The 20213-nt window shown below is 36.1% G+C and overlaps 1 protein-coding gene across 1 annotated transcript; it reads right to left on the bottom strand.

Moving 5' to 3' along the window:
- Positions 1-2072: 2072 nt before the first annotated feature.
- Positions 2073-18909, bottom strand: LOC117334072 (sodium-coupled monocarboxylate transporter 1-like). Its single transcript, XM_033893514.1, has 10 exons — positions 18092-18909; positions 13747-13812; positions 13397-13448; positions 12994-13061; positions 12451-12605; positions 11033-11173; positions 7071-7766; positions 5224-5324; positions 4639-4757; positions 2073-4094 (listed from the first exon to the last, which is right to left on the bottom strand). Exons 1-10 carry the CDS (start codon positions 18461-18463, stop codon positions 3852-3854), a joined length of 2013 nt encoding a protein of 670 aa, XP_033749405.1. The 5' UTR covers positions 18464-18909; the 3' UTR covers positions 2073-3851.
- Positions 18910-20213: the final 1304 nt, after the last annotated feature.

Here is a 20213-nt window from a genome sequence, read left to right as displayed (position 1 = left end):
GACTGTACAGCAAGTAGTTTCGTAAAGTTACACGTAGTCACAGAAGATATATGATTGTGTATAATATTTTCGGTCACCTGAGATGAAATCTCAAGTAACCAATTGCAATCACCTTTCGTTCGTCGTCGGGAACCGTCCGTCATGCAACAATTTTCGACTTCCTCTCAATAACCAAGAGGCCCAGGGATATGGCATTGAGCATGTAGCATGCATGGGTGGATGAAAGGCTTCCATGGGATGTTTGTTAAAATGAATGACATTGCCTTACTTTTAAGGTCACATGGGTAAAATAGGTTAAAATCTTAAAATGACTTTCTCTAAGTAACCAAGAGGCCCATTGTCATATTTATTCAGTAAACGAACATGAAAAACCAAAAATCAAAGTCAAAGGCCAAGGTTATAACATAAAGAAACAAAATTGGACAGAATCAAACAAAGAATACACTGACCTATGGTTAAGGTCATGTTAAAAAAGGTCGAGGACACTTTGTCAAGAGTAAAGGTCTAATTTTGCATTCGTAAATGATGAACATTTTGTTGATATTTTAAAGCGAAGGTTTTCGGAATTAAACAAGGAGTCAGCTGACCACAGGTCAAAGTCATGGTGTCAAATGTCGAGGCCAAATTCTGTATCTACTGATGTAGCTAGTGGATATAATGTGATGATATTATGAAGCAAAATTTAACAGATTTAACCAAGTAGTCAACTGACTGAAAATCCTGGTCACTTGGTCAAAAGGTCAAGGTCATTTGGGTTCAAAGTTCGAGGACAGGCTCGGTATCTTAACAATAACCCAGGCTATTCTTTGGGTGTAGTTTATAAGGTTCAGATAACAAATCTAACATAAGAAGTGAGCAAAAGCATATATTATTCTTACGCTGCGATATGAGTAGATAACTTTATGATGATATATAACCAAACAACGTCTTCTGCCAGTGTACATATTCGAACTCCGGTGACTGGTAAGGCACCCTAGCCTCTTGTGATACATCTGTTGCTATTTTATTACCAATGCAAAAGTTTTACGCCAAAAACCATCTTCGCCTCAGTGTACCACCAAGCACTTGTGTATATCATACCATCACAAACCAAAACTGTCTATCTTATGCATAAAAGAAATTGTATTAAACACATATGTAGTGAAGACTTGTGTGCTTCCTAACTCATCGGTAACCTGTTTGTATGGTTTTCACAGTCATTGTAGTCGTTGTATTTGGAAATATTATATTGCCTTGTGCAATACGAAGTCAGACATTTTCGACGCTAGTTGATATGCCTTGTAGTTGCTGTTTCACCAAACTAGTTCTCATTTTGAGAATGTGTATACCCCGGATTGACTTTGATTTATATTGCACGTATTGTCGATGTTAAAAGCCATTACCGTTCAAGAACACCTCGCCTTTTTCTATGCTTGATCAACGGTCACAATGCAAACATATTTCTGCTGGTTTTGTAAAATACTTAATGGCAACAGCAAAGACAGCTTTTTTTTAAATGAATCAAAGATGTGTTTATATAATAGACGTTGCTAATATACCAGTCTATTTCATTTAGGAAGTATTGCTACTGATTTGCTATATAGCTTCTTATCAAGTAACACAAATTAGAATTGGCTTTTAAAACCGATTATAACCGATTGTCAATGCGATCCATTTTCCTACTCATTGACGCATAATGCCATATTGATGGTAACTCTCTCGTATTGTACTTGTGTAAACCATCGTAATATACATGGAATTATAATCATTGTAAAGATTTAAAGTATCAAAGGTTCTGATTGACATAAACATTATAGCATTCTATTCGATTCGCAATAGATAATGTCTGAATTTAAATTTAAATTAAGTTTTAAAAAGCATCTGTAAAGTTACTTTTAAATGTAAAAAAGTCAGTTATGAATAGCCCGTCATATTGTAAACTAACACACCAATATCCTAAATGCTACAAAGACATCTGGGTGTTGTATCGGGTTTATAAAACTCAATGATGGCAAAATCAACTATACTTTAAGTTTGTATTGACACCATCTAAATGGTTTGAAACAAATAAAAAAAACTAAATAACAGATAAATCATTTCAATACCTGGTATTATGGAAATCCAATGCAAGTTTTCGTTTATTCAACCAAAGTATATAAGATATCTTATTAATAATATGAAACATATATAATATCTATATAATATATCTTACATGTTTATAAGATACTATCTAAAGTAGATTATTATTAAAATAATATATCTTATAAACGATATAATTAACACCGCTCCTTGTATAAGTACCAACTTGGCTTGCTATATGATAGACAAATATATCTGGGTATTGATAGCGACCTAGTTGTACTGTGAACCCTAAATAATTCTGGTTATGTATTCCTTTATTATATAAAATATAGACAGTGCATACAGTACTTAACCCCTTATTATATTTAAATGTTATTTTCAAATATGCGAGGAAACGTGAAAATATATTGCAAACAAAGAAAGAACGTGCACTGATAGAGTTTGGTAAAAGAGTAGAGTTAAGTAATTTTAATTAGATAATTATAAATTGAGGTCTTATGATCTAATTAACTTGTTGTTATGTTCATTTTCGCTATCGCTATTACTCTCTGATTATACACCATAACATGTAAATATTTACGATGATAGAGTCGCAGAGATACAAGTAATGACGAATCACCATGTAAGTGTCACAATATACAATGTATACATACAAAAAAAAAAGGTGTATATACACACTACAATCTTCTAGTTGATGCTTTGTAAGATAGATATAACCTCATTACCACGACGTCGCCTCGGGGTTAATGAAATCTAAATGATCACAGTTGTACTTGGTATAATGTACAGATGTGACACACATCAATCTGATGAACAATTGTATAAGGACAATAACACACACGTAACAAGTCTAACACTTGTACCTTACAAAGGTTTCACACGATACATGTTCAAGGTGCATGCATAATGTGATATTAAAATCAGCGTTTACCGTAGATTTTATTGTGTACAATGATAAAACCACTATAGCAGATGAGAAATACATAATGAGTACTGCAACTGTAACCATGACACCTGACACTAGGTAGATATCTACATTCAAAATCTTAACTCTAAAACAAAGTCCTTGTGCGATATTTTTTCCGCGTATACCTTCATTATATATATAATGTACGCACGCGTATTGCTTTAGAGGGACTAAATAACGTAGGAAAGAAATGATATGGGTGCGTATGTATTAACATAGACTCTATAGGAACAACACATTCTAATTCGCCGATTAACCGATATGTATTTCGTGTTAATGATGTACAGTCTACAGCTTTTATCTAGGTTACAGGCCTATCATCACTAAGACTAATTTGACATGAAATTTGGGGGAGCTATACCGATGATGTATTAAATCATGTTATGTATAATATATTTCAAAATAGAGGCTGTACAATACCCCTTATTCATATGCATATTATGATGCCTATGATGTATTAAATCATGTTATGTATAATATATTTAAAAAAAAAAGAGGCTGTACAATACCCCTTATTCATATGCATATTATGATATACCCTGTATGTGTATTATGCATTTCAATTGTTTATAAAATAGCTTATATGTAAAGTGTATGGGATACAGTATCTACTATATTTCATATATAAGATATATTATAGAAGAAGTTTCCTTTCCGATACCATTACAAAGCATAATGGAATAGGATGATTGATTGAAATTCATAGGTAACTGATTTATAGACTGAGAAATGTCGACGTAACTGGATTTGTAGAAAAAAAATATACACAATTCCATCATGCGGAATGTTTTAGGCTTGTCCGCTCGGAACGTCAATCGACTCCTCACATATCTGTAGAATGCACGTTTACGGATGGATACAGAGAATTCTGAACACCATTTGTTGTTGACTTTATGTTCGGCTCAGTCTTTTTGGTACCATTGTATTTGGTAATAGTGTCACTCTTGCGATTATTCGATGGACTACTTTCTTTGGAGACTTCATTGATATCGGTGAGATAGGCGGCGTTCACCTTTCCGTCTGACCCATCTGTGCCACCTTCCGTCGACTTCACATCTTCCTGGAACTGTTGCGCAATTGGTACTTATTAAACGAACGTTTTTTTTTATAAACGATACAATCAATATTCCTTATTAAGATATTAGAAACAGTCACCAATTGAAAAATAGAAAAATAATCGTTGAAGATTTATTTGTGATTCTGGAGTAACGGTATACATGTATCTAAAACAATTGTTTTCGTGAAATCATCTACTGTTTTTAATATATCCTTCAATGTTGTATTTAGCTGTGATTTTTTTCAACCTGTACTAAGGACGGAGACAAATATATATGATAAACCGTGAACATGCATAATTTCCATAAATACAAATATATTCATACAAAATATGCATTTATGTGACACAAACTTTCATCCAATCAAATGGCCAAATCGTGTTTTGACGAAAGAGCTGATATTAACACGAAACGCAGATTTACTACGAAACAGACGAACACTCCATTCCTCAGGGATTTAACAGGGAATCTAAACACGGTAAATTGATTTTTCTGACACGTCATGATAATACAACTGACCTTTTTCCGGAATGCCATGATTACATTTGTACCTACCTCACCATGACGGACACCGAAATGTAATTTCCTCCTTATCTTCTCTGGTAAACAAGGGAAGAATATGTCAAAAAAGGGGCAGATAAGTCGGGGGTCCAGTTCCTTCGGCTTAGTGGCACCTGTCAGAACGCAGAAACATTGCATACATTGTTGGGCTTGCATTCATCCAATTGATTTCAAAAGACGTAAATATGACGAATGTTCATACAAAATACAAATCTATTTTTAATTGATGCCTTCTCTAGCCAATCATAATATCAAATGAATTATATACATGCTATATCTTCATGAATTTGCTATCTCCAGAGTCGGTCTTGTGGTAAATTTTAAGCCCCAGAATTTATTTAAGCTCTGCCTTCTTGTTTCCCGCTTAAAATGGATTGAATGCTTGAGTATCTGACCACGTCTTTATTCAAAATTCATCCACGATCTTGCATTCTCATCATTTATGTGGGGAAACAACATGGACGTTATAATTATTCAAAACAGTGTTAAAAATAATGGTTACATACATGTCCTTATGAAGCGTTTCAAGACAGTGATATCAGCGTTTGTGCGAGAAAACACAAACCCAGTGATACTGACCTGTGATAAAGCTGACCAAGAGACCAACAACAACCGTGATCAAAGCGGCCAGCGGGGCGTACCACAGGTACGACATCCGGTACAAGATGAACGGGTCTTTCCTGAAAGAAAATGTAAGGTATCAACTTAACACTCATATACGGCAATGAAATGCATCACCAGTCCTATATCATTATGTATTATTGTCTACTAGTATAATACACAGCAATGTTTTTGTCACATGAAAGTACAGTAATTTGTTTGGTTTTTTTAACGTCCTATTAACAGCCAGGGTCATTTAAGGACGTGCCAGGTTTTGGAGGTGGAGGAAAGCCGGAGTACCCGGAGAAAACCCACCGGCCTACAGTCAGTACCTGGCAACTGCCCCACGTAGGTTTCGAACTCGCAACCCAGAGGTGGAGGGCTAGTGATAAAAGTGTCGAGACACCTTAACCACTCGGCCACCTTGGCCCCTGAAAGTACAGTAAACTTTACCTTAGCATAGCTCATGTAACACATATCGTCTAAGGTCATGCATACAAAACAGGCTTACACTTTCGCATACCTGTTAATGTTACGCCCCATTCTGTTGCTCATTAGTTTATTCATGTAAAATATACATTGATGTACTTCGTTGCAACTTCAAGATTCTTATGAATGTGTACAGGTTCCGCGATATGTCTACATTGCCTGACACGAAGGCTTCATTTGATATGTTTCAGCATTTGTGTTAGTGTTCGATGTTTGAATTAATGAGATATAATATAGCAATTTCACATAATACCAGCTATTGATATAGTTTAACGGAAAACAGCAAGTTACGCGTAAGAATTATACTTTTACTTTGTCACCGCATTCCTGATCGAAGCTGGGATCAAATGTCATGGCAACGATAGGGGCCGTGGTTTTAGCACAATATTAAACTATAAACTTGCACGTATAACATAAAACGTATGTAATACTGTATGTCTTCGAATATATTATCTTCAAATAATAAACCTTTACGATCCGTTGCATTCGTTTAGTGATGTTTGTTCGTTTCTATGCCGCCTTTTGACACCTAAAACACTTTAGAGTTCCAATACCGGGATATGAACATAAATTCCGATCGTTGTTTTTCCAAAAGTGTAACCTTTTATCAAACTTTGAAAATTATGAAACGAGACTTTTTGCATAGGAAATCAATACATTTATGTAGATTTTGCTATGCACCTGAATGATTTCCGTGATAAATAAGGAAAAAGTTTTATTATAAAGTAAAAAGAAACACGCCGTGGTAGGGCCTTTCCCCGACAATAAATCAACGTTTTTGAAGGGAATCGTTAATATCAATGAGATGCATAGAACTTTTATTGATATACGCTTTCCACTGATTCCAGATACCTCGTTGACAAAAGTCATTAAGAGGTTGCACTTTTTAAAAATATATAACGGTGCTGCATTTACCAGTCACGTGACCTAACTAAATACGCGTGTGACCTGATAGGGCCTCGTTCTACAGAGGACAATGTTTACTTTCATTCCAAATGCCTATTGAGCACGTTCAATATTGTAAATAGGGAAATAAAAATATGAAAAAAATATATAATGGAGAACAACATTAACAGAGATGCGTTCATCATTTACAGATTGCGTTTATCATTCCCTCAGTAAACCACTGTTCAGTATCCCATACAATGCTCATTTATTAACATCTGGATGGCTCTCCTGATGAAGCGATTATCTTTAGTCAATTGATTCTAAGCAATAGAAGAATTGCATAAGTAGGATAATGAGAAAATTGTACGCTACAAGTACTCATTTCTTAAAATTTATAAAACAGCCAACTGTACATAAAAATTGCACCCATATGGAATGTAAACACTTACTTAGGTGTCACATTTGCCACTGTTGTTACTGCAGTACTGGCCAATGTTGTTGCCATGGCTGTGAGCGAGGATCCTGAGGAAACGTTAAGGTAGCAACCGGAAGTTGTCAAAGAGGATGGAGGGGTGATTACCACATCATTAAACTTAGTACCAAGCCCTATAAACGTTACCAGGGCTAGCGCAGTGAGATGGCCGACCAGTCCACCCCATTTGTTGGCCCAAGGAAATAAAATACCAAGAGAAAACAGGCCAAGTATTGGCCCACCAAGGATCCCGAACAGGACGTAAGCGACCTGCAAAATGCCTCCAAGCTTAGACACGACGAAGGCAAGGCCAATGCAACAGAAACCTGCAACCACGATTGTCACCTTAGAGAAGATAGTTGAACCACGTCCAGAAATGTGATGTGGGTATAAAGGTCGAACAAAATCCTCTAGAAGTACTGCGGCCACGGCATTGAGCCCCGAGGAGATTGTACTAAGGCTGCCACTGAAAACACAGGACAGGACAAGTCCTGGAAGACCATGGTAAGACCCAAGCAAGTCCATAGTAAACAGAGGGATCAACTGATCTGAACTTTTAATGATGCCTAAAGTCACAGGGTCACAGCGCTCGTAATAGGCATACATTACCACTCCCACAAGACAGACGACAGTCAGTATTATCATCATACCGGGGAAATTCAGCCAGATGGCTCTGTAATGAAGAAAGGATGTCAGTTGATATATTTGGGTTAACGTTAGTTGAGGTTTGCTGAAGACTTGAATGTAATTATCAGCTATATGCACCGACAATGCGCCCTTACCATGTTCTTTTACTGTACAAGCAACGTTCCTTGTGCATACTCATTACGTTGTTTTTATGATTGCTATCGAGCAACTTATATAAATATGATAAATATAACTAAGGCACGATGGAATATAAACATTGAATGTTTTAGAATTTTTTTTTTCCTATTCATATCAATGATGTATTTGTAGTTCTGAAATGAGAATGATTTTCATTTCAAATTTACAATTCCTGATTCAATCAGACCAAGTTCCTTTTATAGTTTGTATACAAATTTCATTTTTTTGCCGTTCATTTTTAAAATAAAGGAAATTTGTTATATAATATAATTTATAAGTGGTTAATTATCTGACAAATCAAGTGAAACGGCAGGCCGTTTGGGTATCCCGAGAACAGATTAGTGCCTATTTAGCATAATATCAACAATGTATATACTGACAGCGTACCCTATTAGTGTACTCACTGCGAAATAAATACACCCCTGTAAGTGATTGTCTACCTATAATGTACATTTACATATTTCTAAAAACAGGGTGTCCTGATACGTGAGTACTCCTAATATCATGTTATTAATCCCCAATAATCCGTCCGTCCGGTTAAAGTTTTGGTTAAAGTTTTTATAATGGCACATCATTCACTTAATAATGGTATAAGGGTGCTGATTCTTTGCATAGAGGTTCTTTGGGTGTGTGGCATTACTTTTGTATGGTTAAAACTGAATCTCTGTATCCTTTAGGTTAAAGTTTTGGTTAAGTTTTATAATGGCACATCATTTATTTAGAAATTGTATAAGGATGCTGATTCTTTGCATAGATGTTCTTTGGGTGTGTGGCATAACTTTTACAGTTAAAAATGAAAAAAAAAAATTGTTTTCTCTGTATTCCTGTGGAATAAAGTTTTGTAATGGCTCTCCATTCACAATAATGGTAATGGGATGCTGCTTTTTTAGCCCACCATCATCAGATGGTGGGCTATTCAAATCGCCCTGCGTCCGTGGTCCGTCGTCCGTCCGTCCGTCCGTCCCTCCCTCCGTCCGTCCGTCCGTCCGTCCGTCCGTCCGTCCGTCCGTAAACAATTCTTGTTATCGCTAATCCTCAGAAAGTACTGAAGGGATCTTTCTCAAATTTCATATGTAGGTTCCCCTTGGTGCCTAGTTATGCATATTGCATTTTGGGAGTGATCGGAAAACAACATGGCCGACAGGCAGCCATCTTGGATTTTGACCATTGAAGTTTGTTATCGCTATTTCTGAGAAAGAGCTGAAGGGATCTTTCTCAAATTTCATATGTAGGTTTCCCTTGGTGCCGAGTTATGCATATTGCATTTTGGGACCGATCGGAAAACAACATGGCCGACAGGCAGCCATCTTGGATTTTGACAATTGAAGTTTGTTATCGCTATTTCTAAGAAAGTACTGAAGGGATCTTTCTCAAATTTCATATGTGGGTTTCCCTTGGTGCCTAGTTATGCATATTGCATTTTGGGACAGATCGGAAAACAACATGGCCGACAGGCAGCCATCTTGGATTTTGACCATTGAAGTTTGTTATCGCTATTTCTGAGAAAGTACTGAAGGGATCTTTCTCAAATTTTATATGTAGGTTTCCCTTGGTGCCTAGTTATGCATATTGCATTTTGGGACCGATCAGAAAACAACATGGAGGACAGGCAGCCATCTTGGATTTTGACCATTGAAGTTTGTTATTGCTATTTCTGAGAAAGTACTGAAGGGATCTTTCTCAAATTTCATATGTAGGTTTCCCTTGGTGCCTAGTTATGCATATTGCATTTTGGGACCGATTGGAAAACAACATGGCCGACGGGCAGCCATCTTGGATTTTGACCATTGAAGTTTGTTATCGCTATTTCTGAGAAAGTACTGAAGGGATCTTTCTCAAATTTTATATGTAGGTTTCCCTTGGTGCCTAGTTATGCATATTGCATTTTGGGACCGATCGGAAAACAACATGGCCGACAGGCAGCCATCTTGGATTTTGACCGTTAAAGTTTGTTATTGCCATTTCTGAGAAAGTACTGAAGGGATCTTTCTCAAATTTCATATGTAGGTTCCCCTTGGTGCCTAGTAATGCATATCGCATTTTGGGACTGATCGGAAAACAACATGGCCGACAAGCAGCCATCTTGGATTTTGACAATTGAAGTTTGTTATCACTATTTCTCAGAAAGCACTGAAGGAATCTTTCTCAAATTCCATATATATAGGTTCCCCTTGGTGCCTAAATCTTAAATTTTATATATAGGTTTCCCTTGTTTGAAAAGTACTAGAGGTTTCTTCTGAGTTTACACAGATTAGTAAGACTTAGAAGAAGAGAAAAGTAGAGAAAAGATCAATCTGACATGGAACCTATAAAGAACATTCAATGGTGGGCGCCAAGATCCCTCTGGGATCTCTTGTAATTATGAGTATCAATTCAAGGCTGTTATTACACATTTCACTTTAAATTCACTTTAGTTTCTTTTACTCTGTACAGTAGACATACTAAAAAATACCTGAATATCTTTTAGGTGTTGGAAACACTGTTTATTCAACCCAATACAGTTCGATTTACATATTATTTGGAATGGACTTATTTTCATAAAATGATCATGTTTCAGTCTTGGCTAAACTTTTAAACTCAAATTTGGCTAAAGTTTTAACTTGAGGGCGCCGGTAGGGGTCATGTATTGGTTTAGCAATACACACAGAATGCTTGTTGATTTAATTTTGGCTCTGTATTGAACTGTATCTTGCTATAACTTCGATAACGTAAATGGTGTAGTCTGCTGGCGATGGACCCAGAGATTTAACCGTAACCTGCATGTCACGTTTTAATTCATTTAATCTGTGGTACTGTTCAGAATATACACATGCGATTTACGTCCTTTCAAAATTCAATACTTGGAATTGTGAGATTCATTTAATTATGCAGCTATTGTACTTAGCTCTCCTTACTTATTTTGCCGTTGCATCAGGCTCTTGGCAACATTGAGAAGGACAAAACAACTGTGTGATATAGTTAGTAAAAGTTTTGTATCTATTGTATCTTCTTTTAATATCTTGTGTGGCTTTTTTATACTTCGTTCATTTAGAATTATACTCTATTATATACTTTCTTATAACTATATTCATATATTTTCTTGTGTTTTTACAAATGTCCGAAAATCGTACTCACTTGCGCGAGTTCCTTAATGATGATACCGATACCGCTCTCTGTACCTGAGCCTGGTTTACGCCATATATGGCGCCCCAGAAAATACCTCCACCAATCACAACACTCCAAACCGTGTGCCGAGTAGATGGGTCAGGGTCAAATCTATGATAACAATAAATGTCAGTTTCAAATATCATAAGAAAGCAGGTCAATGACAAATTACAAAAGGAAGGTCATATCCAAGAATGAAAAAAACCCTAGTTCATTGTGAAAACTTGAACATGAATTGTATACTAGTAAGCTCGTGTAGCCAATACTTTATTCACACAAAAAAAAAACATATACAAATGTATATTTATGCAAGGGTTTAGTTCATAGTGTCAGACATGAGTCATTCATAGTGACCTGCTTTTAACAGAATGAATGAATAACTATCACTTTTGTACACGTACACCGCTTATCTAGAAAATAATTATAGTTTAAAAGATTTTTTCTCATATCCAAGAAGTTCATGTTTTATGTATCGTGCCACTAATGTTATTCAGCTATGTACATAACGTAACCCAATATACATATGCAACGCAATTATCTTGTAACATTAACTTCTAGATACATTACGATGTAATAGAAATGAACAGCAATTTTGGACACGCATTAGTACATAAATCATTACCTACATTTCTGACCGGTTACGGGTAACCGAGAGCTAATGCTGTCACCCCGGCGTCGGCGTCCCATTCCCACTTTAAAGTTTTTGGGATCAATTTTTGGAAAGCTTCTAAGTCCAAAAGTATACACCTCACACCCTTCTAATTTGGTTTATACATTCATTAGAGGTCTAGAAGTGATGTTATGGCAAACTCATGCAGAAAAAAAATGTGATTTTTCCGCATTTAACCATTTAGTGGACTTAACTTTTTTGGTACCAAAACTCACTTTAAAGTTTTGGGGGTAAGTCCAAAAGTATGCACCTAACACCCTTCTAATTTGGTTGATGCATTCATGAGAGGTCTAGGAGTGATGTTATATCAAAATCGTGCAGAAACAAATTGTGATTTGTTTTGGCATTTTAATTACAGGACTTAATTTTGTTGCACAAAACAAAACCCTCTTTAAAGATTTTGGGGTAATTTTTGGAAAGCTTGTAAGTCCACACCCATCTGATTTGGTTTATACATCCATTAGAGGTCTAGGAACGATATTATGTGACATACAATTTCAAAATGACATGCTTATACATACATGAAAAAAATGCATAGTGTGATTGCTGCCGCTGGTGAGCTCTCGCAATCATTGATTGCACTTGTTAGAAATATCTTGTCATAGCCCCTCAAAGTGTTTGGAGTTCAAGACTTTTATCATTATACATTATCTGTTTTCTGCTTCGAACTTCTACAAAGTTTGAGATTCATAAACTTGTGAGATAAAATATTACTCACTCAAAAAGGAGAGTACGGCCATTACGCTCTGCTATTTGCCATGCTTTATCTAGACCTCCAACCTTCAGCGAGCCTGCCACCAACAAGGACATCATCCCGGAAAACATAATGAGCATCTGTAGGGTATCGGACCACACCACTGCTTTCATTCCTCCCTGTATAAAAATGTATAACACTTTTTTCCAACACACTAGCTGCTAACAGTATCCAACGTATGAGAAAATATTTTGTTTTGAAGTATATTTCATGAAACATGTTATTTATGGTCACGAAAAAACAGAGAATACCTAAATCAAAGCGAAACCGAGGTTTTAACTCAAAATCGACAAAAAGAGGGCAAAGTATAAAAACAAACATAGATTTGCATGGAGACCCTTGAACAAGTACAAGGAAAATACGAAGGTGTTCTCAAATGGTAAACTCCTGCTTTGCAGACGAACACACGTCATGAAAATTTAGGTAAAATCTTGGTAATTCAATAATTTAAAACTGTATGATAGGTTATGTCTACGTTCAGAGATCAATGTGATTTGAGCTACTTACCACTGTGGTATAGAAGGTAGTCACCAGTCCTACAGCAAATACAGACCCCCACAAAGACAGGCCGGTAACTACAACAAAACTACACAGGTCATCACAAATTGTAACCATATTTTCATGAATGTCTACATGTACAGGTGGACATCGTTTGTTAAACGAAGGACGGATCATAGTGATCATGTTAATCAAACAAACGTATATGTGTAAAATTCCAATATTTGTCTGGTTTAGTCCGCTACCTTGGAAACTGTAGTTTCTCCGGCCGTCTTGTTCGCACGTATGTAAGTCTGGAAGTGCTCTAGCTTTTTATTTTCTTGAGAGATATTCATAAAACATTTTTAAATGATCATAATAGCTATTACTATTAGCAAAATTCAGTATGCTTATTCTACATTGCTTCACTTACCTGCGTTAAGAGCCAAAGAGGGTCCATACAACACTATAGCCATATACAGCATCTGAAATTTTGTAAGGAATGTCCAAACATGTGAACTTAATATTGTATTATGTTATGACCTTTTTAGCGATGTGTTGGGATAATTACATATAATCATATAGACTTTACAGTACTATAGTCAAATTGCAGGCCATACAATATAAACAAGATATTACATTAACCAAGCGACCAGAGTTATCCACTGATAAACGCCAGATTGTAAGACTATATGTTTTGGCAATATGAATGAAACATTGGTGGCAAATAAACAATCATGATATTTTAACAGAGAAGCAGAACTGACGACACATAGTACTCACCATCCAGAAGAGGTATATGACACTAGCCGAGAATCTGTTTATTTTACAAAACCTCATCTCTAAGTACTGAAAAACAGAAATGTATACGTGCATACTTATAATGTATGTCGAATGTAACCCATGGTGAGTTCCGCGTTTATCTGGACCCGATCGATCGTAAACAGCTGAAATGAATAGTAATCACTATCAAGATGTTCCTAGTTGTGTGTGAGCCAGTTACTGCATACTTACTCCCTCTAACATGGTGAAATGTGGGGAATGAATCACTTACTACGACAAACCACTTCACACACAATCCCAGTTCATGGCAAATCATTATGACATGACCATAATATATGTGTGTGTTTGAAATGATAATTCAATGATTAAAAACAATTCCTGCTTCATTTTTTGAAAGATACAGATGGAAAATACTTATAAATTCCGCATATAATTAGAGAACGGCATCACATACTGCGTGTTTATTAACAGTGTATCATACTTTTTACGGATTATCCAAACAAGCGGAAATAAACCTACAGATAGAATAAAGAACTACTAAGTTCTTTTTTCTTTTCACTATGTATTTAGAATGAAACTTTTGTAAAGCAGGACATTTTTAAAAACTTTTCCACAAACCGGTTATAGTGATACTGGTATTAATAGTGTTGCTTAATTTGATGTTTACAGTAATGCTGGCCATGCAAATGTTGTTTTACTTGATGTTTATAGTAATACTGACATTGAAAGTGTTGCATTATTTGATGCGTATAGCATTATTGACCTTAAATGTGTTGCTTAATTTGATGTCTATAGTATAATTGACCTTTAACGTGTTGCTTAGTTCGATATCTTTAGTGTTATTATTAACCTTGGGCGTGTTGCGTAATTCCATGCTTATGGTAATACTGACCTCAAAAGTGTTGCTTAATTAGGGATTTCCATTTCGGATGGAAATCACTATTGTTATTGTTATGTTTTTTCTTCTTATTATTATTATTCTTAACACTTCTTGATAACACTTTCGTTCGAAAACGGAAACGGACAAAACTTTCATATTTTAGTACATAATAGAGAACTTCAAGCCGAACATTACACTAACATTTTGGTGATCATACATTCAAAGGTCAAGGTCACAGATCTAAAAATAGATTTTTTAAAAACGATTTTAGAATGACCATAACTTGATAACATTTCGTTCGATTTCATAGTCACTCAGTGCGTTTTGTAGATCATGGTCGGGGCTAACTTTTATCCATGCCATGTTATCAGAGATTATGTCAAGGTCACGACCTCGCTATGGAATAAACAAAATGTCGGAAAAAAAAAAATTCTGAAACTAAATATCTTTTTCATCTCGTTTGAAAGAGCATGAAACACTGAGACGGAGTGTGCAATTTTTTTGATCATCGTATAAAAAATGACGGAGATATGGCACTTTGAAATTTTCGAAGTTTTTCCCGCCAAAATTCAAAAATCGAGCAAAAATGCACTTAATTGTTTTCAGCTCCTTCATTTATACACCTACAGACTTGATTTTTGGAACAACAATAGAACGTAAGAACAGCTACAAAAGAAGTTACTTTTCATTGACCTTGACCCTCATTCAAGGTCAAATAATCCAAAAAATTAAAATTGAAAAATTCTTTTGACTCAAACTCTTTGTTCGTTCGTATTTTTCCTTGCGCAATCGGTGCATATTGTAGTTTATGGTCAGGGCTAACTTTTCTCCGTAACATGTTATCAGAAAATATGTCAAGGTCAAGGTCTAAGCATGAGGTGAAATCAAGGTCAAAAATTCAAAAACAAAATTGAGTTAATTTTTTAAGTTCATTTTAAAGTGCATGATTAATTAAGACGAACTGTGCAAGTTTTATGGTCATGCAATAAAAAATGGCGTTTTCCCGCCAAAATTCAAATTTGTCCCAAAAATGCACTTAATTAACTTCTGCTCCAATATCTTTATATACACAGATATGATATTTGGCACAGTGATAGCATGTACGGATGCCTACAAATTCTATTCCTTTAATTGACCTTGACCTTCGTTCAAGGTCACCGAGGTCAAATGACAAAAAATCCAAAAATTCAAATTCTTTTAAAATCTGTTTATTTTGATCATCTATAGAAGAAAATGCTCTTATGAAGATGTATGCAACGTTTCAAGGTCAAATCGTCAAAAAAAAAAAAACAACAAAAAAAAAAAAAAAAAAGATAACGGTATGGTATACACGATACACGGTACAGGATTCGCGATATTTTTACGGGATACACGACATACGATACAGTAAACACGATACATGGTGTGGGCTACACTATATACGGTACAGTACACACGAAACACGGAACGGTATACACAATACTTGGTACGAGATACAAGGTACTTTGTACGAGATACACGGTACGGTATGCATGATACATGGTACTAGATACATGATACACTGTACGTTATACACGATACTTGATACGAGATACACGGTACTTGGTACGAGATACATGTTACAGTATACACAATACACGTTACGGGATTCACGATACGTTGTACGGGATACCCGATATACGGTTCAGTAAACACGATACACGGTATGGCAAACACAATCACGATACAAGGTACGAGATACACGATTCACGGTTCAGTAAACACGATACAAGGTACGAGATACAGGGTACAGTAAACACGATACAAGGTACCAGATACGGTATACACGCTATGGAATACACGATACGGGATAGACGATAAATGTTACTGGATACATGAAACAATACGGTATACACGATACATGGAACAGGATTCATAATACAGTAAACACGGTACGAGATACACAATTCACAGTACAGTAAACACGATACAAGGTACGAGATACACGATTCACTTTTCAGTAAACACGATACAAGGTACGAGATACACGATTCACGGTTCAGTAAACACGATACAAGGTACGAGATACAGGGTACAGTAAACACGATACAAGGTACCAGATACGGTATACACGCTATGGAATACACGATACAGGATAGACGATAAATGTTACTGGATACATGAAACAATACGGTATACACGATACATGGAACAGGATTCATAATACAGTAAACACGGTACGAGATACACAATTCACAGTACAGTAAACACGATACAAGGTACGAGATACACGATTCACTTTTCAGTAAACACGATACAAGGTACGAGATACACAATTCACAGTACAGTAAACACGACACAAGGTACGAGATACACGATTCACTGTTCAGTAAACACGATACAAGGTACGAGATACACAATTCACAGTACAGTTAACACGATACAAGGTACGGGATACACGATTCACTTTTCAGTAAACACGATACAAGGTACGAGATAAACAATTCACAGTACAGTAAACACGACACAAGGTACGAGATACACGATTCACTGTTCAGTAAACACGATACAAGGTACGAGATACACAATTCACAGTACAGTTAACACGATACAAGGTACGGGATACACGATTCACAGTACAGTAAACAGGACACAAGGTACGAGATACACGATTCACTGTTCAGTAAACACGATACAAGGTACGATATACACAATTCACAGTACAGTTAACACGATAGAAGGTACGAGATACACGATTAACAGTACAGTATACACGATACAAGGTACGAGATACAGGTACAGTTTACACGATACAAGGTACGAGATACACGATTCACGGAGGTCAAATGATACAAAATCAAAAATTCAAATTATTTTAAAACGGTTTATTTTCATCGTATGTGAAAGAACACGTTATTTTAAATATTGGTTAAAGAAGGGAAGCGAAGAGAAAACGAAGAGAAATCGTAGGTAAAACGTACAAAAGCGTTCGTCAGAACGAGAACATGTCTGCGATCATTTTCTTGTTGGAAATCCCGTGTTTTGATCTTGATCAAATCTAGTTTGATATTAATTTTATAGTGATACTAACCTGGATAATGTTTCTTGATTTTATGTCTAGTAAAACTGACATCGAAAGTGTTGCTTACATTGATGTTTATTATGATACTTATCTTGATGATGTTTCTTAATTTGATGTCTATCGTTATGCTGACCTTGAAAGCGTTGCTTAATTTTATGTTTATTGTACTGCTGACCTGGGAAGTGTTACTCAATTAGATTTTTAACTGAAATTAACGTTTGGTCATGATGCCTTTCAATTATGATGCCTGCATTATTGTGCATAGCGCTTCTTCCTTAAATGTTCCAAATGACTGTCGTTTTGAAGTGCATTGAATTTGATGATATTCAGAATTTAGTTTTGAATCGTAGCGGCATTGGCGTCTAAATCGCTTAGTGTTTCTCAGCTTTTGTGTTTACTTAAAATCTTTTAAAAGTGTTACTTACCTGGAATATACTGGTGACTTTAAGGTTGTAGAAGATAGGGATGAAGATATGGGCGGAACCCAAGGCAGAGATAATGAATCCGACTGATATCCACCAGTACATTGTGTTATAACGGTAAACCTCAGCAGGAGTACCGAGCAGCGTGATTGCAGATATGAAACTTGAAAGCAGAGACAAAGATACAGGCAGGTAATGGATGTTCCGACCGCCCAAAAGAAAGTCGTCAGCATCGGTACTCCTCCTATCCCGGATGGCATAATAAAGTCCGATGGCGGCAGAGGCAAGCAACGTTGCTCCAAACACAATGTAATCGACTTCATTGAAGGACACGTTCTTGTTTGTCTCAAAGTTGTACTGGTAAGTACGCTCCATATTATGATTACTGCCTTATATAGAAACTAGCAAGGTAAAAGATGCCTCAGCGATGTACACTGACGATCTGTATGACGGCAGTATAGGTCCAATAATGAAATGATATAATAACGAAATGTAGCTGTAAGTTGTTTCGCTCCAGTAAGCCAGAAGTGCCGTGGCTATATGCAACCAAAGTTATATACAGGTAAGGCGCGTTCCTCGGATAATACCCACACCTTAGTTATGACTTTCTGCGTTAAGACTGAACTGTACATGCAATATGGTTCACGCATGATTAAACATTCGACAACAGAGTGACTAGACGATGACCCCCAATAGGAGTCCAGTTGTTTACTCATTTAGAACGTTGGGGTGATGGTATTTGACCCTTAACGCCCCTTAGAAAGTTACCTAATATCTGACTTTATTCGATATAGGCGTCACAGACTACATAGTACGCTCCACCGCCATGATGTATGCTATGACAATGGTTAGTAATCAGTATGTATTATAAATGAGAATGGCTAAGTTGTCGCTGTGACACTTTCTTTATCATATATGAACTCGTGCAGGGCCGTGACCTTCCTACCTGGTCCAATATGCCAGGAAGACAATTAGTTTGTGTGATCTGGCTAACTGATATCTTTTAAACTAAAAGCATGGTTTAGATTTCCGTAGCTTGGTCACTGAGATCTTGACCTGCCTAAGGCTCTATTGGCCGTTAATATCTTATATACATTAAAGTAGGGATAACGTGATTCACTGGAAGACATATTTCAGTACATACCTATATACAAACGCTTGCACGGTATTTTTTTCGACAATGAAGACAGAAAATATGTAATATAAACTATACATTTTGAATATTGTGATTATATTTACTGCAGTATTACCCGTTGGCAGTGTTAATTCTCTATGTTAACGAATAAATAGTTCGCTGTCTTTTTACATTTACTTGAGTGTTACCCCGTCGGTGGCCCCTTGTCAGTGTGAATACGTTGATGAATAAATGCCTTGCTATCTTTTTGATAACCAGCATTGCTAATTGAAGTTGTACAGGTGAATATAATGCCTTGTAGTATGAATTTATGAACAGACACGTTATATAGCGAGTAATGAATTTGATTGTATCATACAGCCGCTTACTTCCTCAATGTTAAATGTAAGATACATGATATATAATGTATACAGACGGACTTTGTACTTTCATGCTGAACAATGTACACTTCTGCTGTGTATATACTGATGAAGCCAATGAGGAAGTTTAAGGGGTCTTAGAAATGTAAATAAACTAGTTTATCGTATGTTCCCGCTTCTTTTATCTGGGTGTAGCACTTTTATTCGTTGATTTAATCATGTGTTAGATAAGTATAAAAGACACAGTTTTATTGTGTCTTTAACGAATACTTATTTCCCTCAAAATCATACTGTCTTCTGTCTATTGATCGTCCTTTATATTTTAACAACATCAAAGTTTAGATCATCAATGACGAATGGTGACTGCGAATCATGGTATCGAGAGACTTTTGTAACACAGTTTTTCAGCAGCTTTTATTTCATTTATTCTCTATAAGATGAAATAAATTATATATCCCTCGACTTCGTTTAGCTGTGTTTTATTCCTGTGCGTTAGTCTGGAAACTAAAACACCCCAGCTGAACTAAAAGAACCTTCTCTAATTAAGGTGTTTCCGCCGAACCAATCAGACAGTTTCCACGCGATGCAAGAGGTAGGGGAGCTTGTTATCGGACAGCCCATTTGGTCCTGT

This window comes from Pecten maximus, chromosome 1 (genome assembly GCF_902652985.1).
Source record: "Pecten maximus chromosome 1, xPecMax1.1, whole genome shotgun sequence".
NCBI lineage: Eukaryota > Metazoa > Mollusca > Bivalvia > Pectinida > Pectinidae > Pecten > Pecten maximus.
The sequence above is the reverse complement of the archived record's forward strand: the minus strand, read 5'-3'. Positions and strand labels throughout refer to the sequence as shown.